Source organism: Aptenodytes forsteri, unplaced genomic scaffold (assembly GCF_000699145.1).
Source record: "Aptenodytes forsteri isolate BGI_AS27 unplaced genomic scaffold, ASM69914v1 Scaffold14, whole genome shotgun sequence".
Taxonomy (NCBI): domain Eukaryota; kingdom Metazoa; phylum Chordata; class Aves; order Sphenisciformes; family Spheniscidae; genus Aptenodytes; species Aptenodytes forsteri.
In genome coordinates this window covers 863,764-870,921 of record NW_008794457.1, presented here as the reverse complement: position 1 = coordinate 870,921, position 7,158 = coordinate 863,764, and the positions used below count along the sequence as shown (strand labels likewise).

The following is a 7,158-nucleotide window of genomic DNA, read 5'->3' as shown; positions in this document are numbered from 1 at the left end:
GTGGCGGATGCCCCAGCCCTGGAAACATTCCAGGTCAGGTTGGACGGGGCTCTGAGCGACCTGATCTAGTTGAAGATGTCCCTGCCCAGGGCAGGGGGGTTGGACTAGATGGGCTTCAGAGGTCCCTGCCAACCCAAACTATTCTATGATTCTATATAAACCCAACATACAAATGAACTGCTTTCTGTGCAAGTTCCCTAACATGAGCTACAAGCCCACTTATCCAATACTACCCGTAGGTGCCTACTCTGCTCATCTACTTTTTCCTTTGGATGGCCCATTTAAGTAATCCATCTCAGCACGTAGTTTCAAGTCAAGAGAACCTTGTATCAGACCTGCAACTTCAGTTCCTGGGAGTTCTTTTTAGTCAGATCAAGAGACTGCAGCTCTTTCCTTAAGTAGGACTCCAGTTGCTCCAAGTATCGTGGCTTTGGAATGGTGAGAGGGGTCTGTTTATTGCTGCAGAGACACAGGAAAAGAATGGACCCATGGACTTATGTGTGTCGTGTATAAGAATGAACTCATAATAAATCAGCTCAAGGATCTTGGTTTTCTTCCTGCTGCCCATTGCTTCACAGCAGGGCTTTATTATTTTCCCTTACATGAGAGAATATATATGTACTACAGTTAAAAAAAAAAAGCATACAACTGCCAATTTAAAATTCCTTGATGGAGCAGGAGGCTATTAAAGACATCCTGCTATTATTGCTCTTCAGTTTAAGAACTTCATAATGCTTTTTGGTATAAAAAGCCAGGTGAGTGGGTTCTCTGTTGCAGAAAAGAATAAACGCTAATTACGTTATTTGAAATGTGTCAAGGAAAACAGCCATTTGAAAAGAGAATTGATACTACATACATACTACATCTCCTGAGGTTCTAGGTTCCTCAGGAGGTTCTAGGCTAAATGTCCCTTTGCTGGATGTTATCATGCATATTTCATATTAAAACCAGCTAGAATTAAAACAAAAAAGCACAACTATCCTTATTATATCATCCACAACTGCGTCCTGCAGTCTGTCAGAGCCCTGAGTGAACCAACAGGCTCTGCAGCCTCTTCCCCTGGGGGTTTAGGTGCCTGTGCTCAAGGGGTGCTGGGACCCCACAGGGTGACAGCAAAGCAACCAGGGACAGTGACCTGCCCAGCAGGGCACAATGCCACAGGACTTGAACAAGAATAGCCGAGCAGGTCCCTTGATGGTAGCCAGGGTCATTCATCATTCAGTGACGGTCAGGCAATTCCGCAGTGATGAGGAAGGTCCGATGCCAAGCTGGGATGTCAAGTCAGCAGGCCAGGGTCGGTGAGGTACAAGATAGACACGGCTACACCATAGCTCCAGCAAGAACCAAAGGTGAGGAGCCTGAGTAAAGGCTTCTCACATCTCTTTCTCACTCAGCTCTTTTTACAGTGCCTGGTCCCAGGTTACCCAGCTGTGCCGTATCGGAACCGATCTTGAGCCCAGGCACTCAAATGCCTAGGACTGGAGAAGAGCTGGCAGAGCCTGTTGATGCACCTGGGGCCCTGACAGGATCCTGTATACTGTCAGTCAATGAATCATTAAATGATAGCATTGTACGGTAATGTTTATACTAAGCATGACTCGCTATTACATAAATACTTGACATCTCCTATAGAGCTACTAGTCAGAACCAGCAATGTCTCCTCTGTTGCGCTGAACTCTCGTGGGATAACCCAACGTCATTGCTCTCACTAACACAGAGAAGTTCTGCTCTGTGAGGCCTTGTTTTTCAAAAACTCTTTCCAGCAATCCTGGTGACTTAACCAGTAGTACGGGCTGAACTTACCTAGACTGTCTCTGCTCTGGGGCGCAGCAGGGTTTGTGATTCCTTAGGACGGTCTGCCCAGATGCAAATGCAGGCCACGTGGACCAATGGCCTCTAGCAGAAAGCTGAAAAGACTGAAAGGAAAAAATCCCTTTGCTGTACCTGAGCACTACAAACTCACAACAAGGAGCCAAAATCCAGAATCAATACAACTGCCTATGAGTGCAGTCAAATAGAAGGACAAGGGCCGTACCCCGAAACTCTTCTCAGCCAGGACTGACCACACCTAAAAACCAAGCAAACTTTTTTGTTCTTTGAAGAAATCATCTTCCCAGACTAGTACCGTTTGTTAAACACCTCTGAACAATCTCCTGGTAGCTATTGTTCGTGCTGCCTAGATTACATGATTGTGGGAAACAGTTCATATTTCTGGGTGAAAAATGGTTTCTTGGTTTACACTGGGACTGCTGGAAAATAAAGCATCACACAAACAAATCAGAATCTTGCATTAATCCAGATAAAAACCAAAATGACAGGTTTGACTGAGGTCCCGTTTCCACTAGGGAGTTTTGCGCTGGGGTGTGCCCTAGTAAGGGCACACTGAGCTGGGTTAACTCATACAGATTATGAGTTTTAAATGCAGGTTGGTGACCCTGTTTGACACAAAACAGCTGAATTTGTGCCAGTGTAGAACATAATGAAGATAAGGTCTGAGGAACAGTAAAAAGAACATGATGAATGAAATTTCCTTCAGAAACTGTAAGTTCTTCTGAAAGCAAAATCTTGGCAATTTTAAGAAGCTGTTAAATTCTATCTTGGAACTTTCTCAGTATTTCTTTGGGAGGAGAAAAAGCCAGCTATGCTGGATTGCTCTACTTTATCTTTGTTATTACAACAAACTAATTAGTTTGCAATTGTCCAATACAAATGCATCCCTATTCTGGCTGCAAAATTTACAAAAAATTAATCATGGGCAAACAGGGGGGTTTGACTTTCAAAACCCAAACTTCAGACTGACCAAGCCTTGAAACAGTTAAATGTAAAGCCTCGGAAGTTTAAATGCCCTAATTTCAGTGCAAGAAGCAGGAAGATTACATTGGAGAAGCAGTAAGATTCCAATTTATTGGGTTGAAAATCTTTTGTACAATGAGGAAAGTGCTTGCAGCATGTCCCAGCTCTAGGGACAGAATAACGCTTTAAGTTCTTGTGCTAATGTAGCACATACGGCTTGTCATAGAGGTGGCACATTTCTGAAATACAACCAAAATGCTAATGAAAAAAACCCCTAAAAATAAATAACATATGACTCTTATAGACCTTAACCTCCCATTAGTTTGTTGGTATACATGTTCCTGGAATTTATTTTCTCGTAATTTGGATATAGGTTTTTCCCATGTTCGTTTATTTTATTTATTAAGACTGATAAATACTAGGGAGCAGATCTTCCTGTAGGATGCTCTTATCCTATGATTAAACAGCATGCGGTCGTGTGGTTTCTTTTTTTTTTAAACTATATGGGTCAAATTCTGGCGTCGGTATTTGGCATGTATGTCCACTCAAAAGGTTGCAGCCAAGAACAACATTTAGATTCCTCTCCTCTTTCCTCCACCCTTAAAAATGCAGTAATTAATTCACGAAGATGACATCTGAATCTGAGTTAGCAGCAAATACAGATTTTCTCTCTATATATTAAAGAAAGATTAAAATGGTTAGAACTTGATGGGCTTCCTAATAGTTTGGGAAGGTCCCTGGGCTTCCAGCAAGATTCAACGTTGACCAAGTTAGCTGAAGTTTGGATGTTTCACTGGAATTCTTCAACTCACCCGAGTCTTCTGTTTCTTGGACAGGATGTATTTCAGACTGTTGATACGTGTTTGGCAATCTGGAGTCTCAGAGGAAGATTCAGGAGCGGTCCTGTGCAATGGCGAGAAAGAAACGTTTCAAAATACACAGAATTAACTAAATACACAGTTGGAGCTTGAGAGCCTGGCTCATGTATACCTAAGGTAAACAGCCAGTTACGAAGTGCCTGATGGATGAAAATATCCCAATGTACAGGGAGGGACTGACGGAAACATTTGTGGTGCAGCTGAGCTCCAGGATTTGCTATTTGATAACTGACACAACGTTTGGGATCTTCCTCGCTGACAGTGACCAGGCTGAACCCTGCAGCTGGGCGAGCCTGAACAAATTGGTTTTCTGAAGAGGAGAGATCAGAAACGGAGCTAGAAAACCTGTTACCCATGGGTCAAGAACCGGGATTTGGGGTCCCAGAAGTGCCTGCAAAGCCAGTTCTCTGGGGTGGCAGTAATGCCATGGCACAGGTGGCCTGACAGCCAGTAGAACCGGCAAACCATGGAACAGATATAACCAGGCGCTCTCTTTCCTAGACTAGAAACTGGCATGTGTAGGCGAAAGGCCTTTTAAGAAGTAAACATACAGTTGCATGTGTATTTTAGGGAAAATTAGGGTGGCCGTGATATAGTAAAGCAATCCGGACATCACAGTGAATTTGCAGGCGCTGCACCGGCACAACATGACCACACACTCGGCTTGATATCTGAGCATCGGCGTCAGCTGCCAGCACGGTTTCACGCTCGGGTGGCAGGTAGCTGTTACACCTTCAGCAGATCTAACTCTCCAACCATCCGCTTTCCGGGGGAGGTGTGCGTAGGGTGAGCCAGACTGGCTTTCAGGAGTCCACCGAAGGCCAGCACAGCGTTGGGGTGGGAGATCATATCTGGTGGGCTGTTGGATCTCCCACCCTAGCGTATAAAACGGCAGCTTCAAGCTGCAGCTCTGTAAAATGTGGTACCAGCTCAGCCCTGCTGAAAGGGGAGGTGCAGTTTCTCTCCCCACCACAACAGGCTCCTGCTGTCTAGGTAGTGCTAGCTCTACTGTACGCTGGGCAACTCTCTGAGCTGTTTTAGTTCGCTAATCCAAGGGAAAACCTGCAGTTACCTGGTTTAGACCGACTAAAAACACAACATGCAAGTTCACCCCTCAGTGGGGGAGGGATTCTGCAGCTGGCGGTGAGGATGGAGACGGAGACCCCAAGCAGTTGGGTCAGCTAGCCCAAGGAACCACACCTTTGGGTGAGATTCCCTGAGACACTGTGAGCTGATCTAGCAGCTTACTGCTCTTGAAAAGCCCTACCATCTCCTCCTCCTAGCTGTATCCCCCCGCTGTTTACCTTGTGCTGCTGCCACTGCTCATCAGACCTCTTTATAAGCTGCTTTAAGGCATCGCCTCAGCAGAAAACTAACCCAGCGTCATCTTTCAATTTTGCTTAGTGATCACGCACAGAAGACGCTTCACTCTTGCGAGAAGATTGTACCCAGCACAACATGCTTTCATGGCACAGTCCCACCGGCACGAGGAAGCCATGGAAGCTTGTGCTGTGTGCCTGGCTACAGGGAGGCACGGAAAAGCAGCGGCAGCTGGGAGCCAGGACTGAGAAGATCAAACTCCGCTGGCCAGGGACACGCCAGGAGCAAGGAGCAGGATGAGTATGAAGTGGCCTATGGACAGAATTGCAGAGTGTTTTGAAAGTCTCCAGTCCATAACAGACCATTAAACATACAGTAACTCATGGTTTAGAATCTGAAGGGCACTCGTCATGCATTTAAACAAAATAAGGTTCCTAGCTATCCAGAAATGCATCTTCTCCTCATCTGCAGCTAAACTTGCTACCAGCTTGATACTCAAAGTACCGAGCACTCTTTGCTTCCATGTGCTTTCATAAAAGCTGAGTGCACTTACCACCCAGGACTGTATGTCTGTTTTTTTTCTTGCAGGATGGGATTCTAAGATAACGGCAATCTTTACAGCCACATCAGTCAGCACACTACCAGCCAGGACAGCTTTTAACTCACCTGACAAAAGCAGGGTCTCCGACTACAAGACGGCCCGTGTTTGGAAATTAAAAGGTGCCTGTTCCCAGGCAACCACATTAAGTGGGAAAAAAAAAAGTACCTACGACTTTTCCCATGAGTGAAAATGATTGTTACTTGGACGGTGGTACAGACAGCCTGGATTTGGTACTGATGGCTTTTTCAGCATTGTGAAAGCTAGCAAAATCGAAGCAAGAAAAACTTGCTCGTTTGATGAAAGGTACTTCCCAGGAGTGCAAAACATACAGCTTCAATATAATCAAGGTTGCTTTTACTGTATGTAAATTTTCTTGAATGGATGTAGACGTGGCTGTCCATATCGGAGCTCTCCAGCAGAAAAGGCAGTGATAGCATGCTTTTAGACTACCTGCATCACACAAGTCTGAGATCTGAAGATAAAAACCTATCTGTGGGTGTAAATTAGGCCTCCACTGTGCCAGGGGGAGGCTCAAGACATTCACAGAAAAGTAGGCTTGGTCACAAACACACCAGAATTTTCCTTTTGAGGCAGCCTGGGCAGTTGTCAGAGCCTCCAATGGGCCTTACTTACCCCGGCCAGCCTCAGCTGAGACCCTCACCCACGCACCCTCTTGCCAGTTGGTCCAGGAGCTCCATTTAAGCTCAGGCCTGGCCCTTCGCACCCTGCCTGAGCTACTTCGTAGCTGTAACTGTCTTCAACCCCGTCTCCTGGCTGCGCCTTGGACCTACGCTGTAGCCTCGCCTCCAGTCCTGTCCCTGAGCTGCTCGCTCTGGACCCGATTCATCGCTCGGCCTCGTCCAGGACCAGAGGTAAGTGCCGTTGGGGAGGGCCTTGCCTGCGCTGCAGTCGCCTTTGCCTCGCTCTCCCTTGGGGAGCAGCCCTGCGCTCTCAGAAGGCAGGTAAAGGCTGGCCGGCAGAACAGAGACCCATGTGCTAGAAGACACCATCCCCTTCCAGGAAAGGAAAAGAAAGGAGACCTCGCTGCTTTTATAACTATTCTGAAGTATTCAGGCTAACTAGAACAAGGTATCGATGGTAGAGGCAGATGCTTTGATAAAGGAATGGTATGGAAAACAACTAGTAGGGAGAGACACCGCTTTCCAGACTGTAAACTAACTATAGCTAGCTACAAACAGTAACAATGGCAAAGCGAATACCACAGGAATCGCTCAACAAGTTCCTTGCTCCGCTGTGAGTGAGCGTGGCCCTCGCGACAGAACTGTTGTGTCCCGAAGTCCCAAGAGCGGTACTTGAAAGCCTTCCCCGCTGTTTATTTACACCTCCAGACAGGCTGCTGTGGTCCTGCCGCCCCGCGTCTTCTCTGACGCCGGCCCTCGGCGGGCGGGGCGGAGCGACAGCGCCCGCGGCCTCCCAGCCCGGACTCGTGGCAGGGCCGGGGAGGCACCGCAGCCCCGCGGGAAGGGAAGGGAAGGGCTGGGCTCTCCCTGCAGGGCCCGGACGCCGATACCTCCCTTCCTCCCCCCCGGCCCGGGCCGGCCCTTA

At 47.2% G+C, this 7,158-nt stretch overlaps 1 protein-coding gene across 1 annotated transcript in view; it reads right to left on the bottom strand.

The window, feature by feature from the left end:
* TSNAXIP1 (translin associated factor X interacting protein 1) overlaps window positions 1–7,158 on the bottom strand; it is a 29,970-nt gene that overhangs the window by 21,320 nt on the left and 1,492 nt on the right. The window contains exons 2-5 of the mRNA XM_009290822.2: window positions 6,813–6,921; window positions 3,606–3,696; window positions 1,804–1,916; window positions 336–459 (exon numbers count right to left, since the gene is read on the bottom strand). Coding sequence (XP_009289097.2) covers window positions 336–459; window positions 1,804–1,916; window positions 3,606–3,696; window positions 6,813–6,921 — 437 coding nt within the window. The remainder of the gene's footprint in view (window positions 1–335; window positions 460–1,803; window positions 1,917–3,605; window positions 3,697–6,812; window positions 6,922–7,158) is intronic.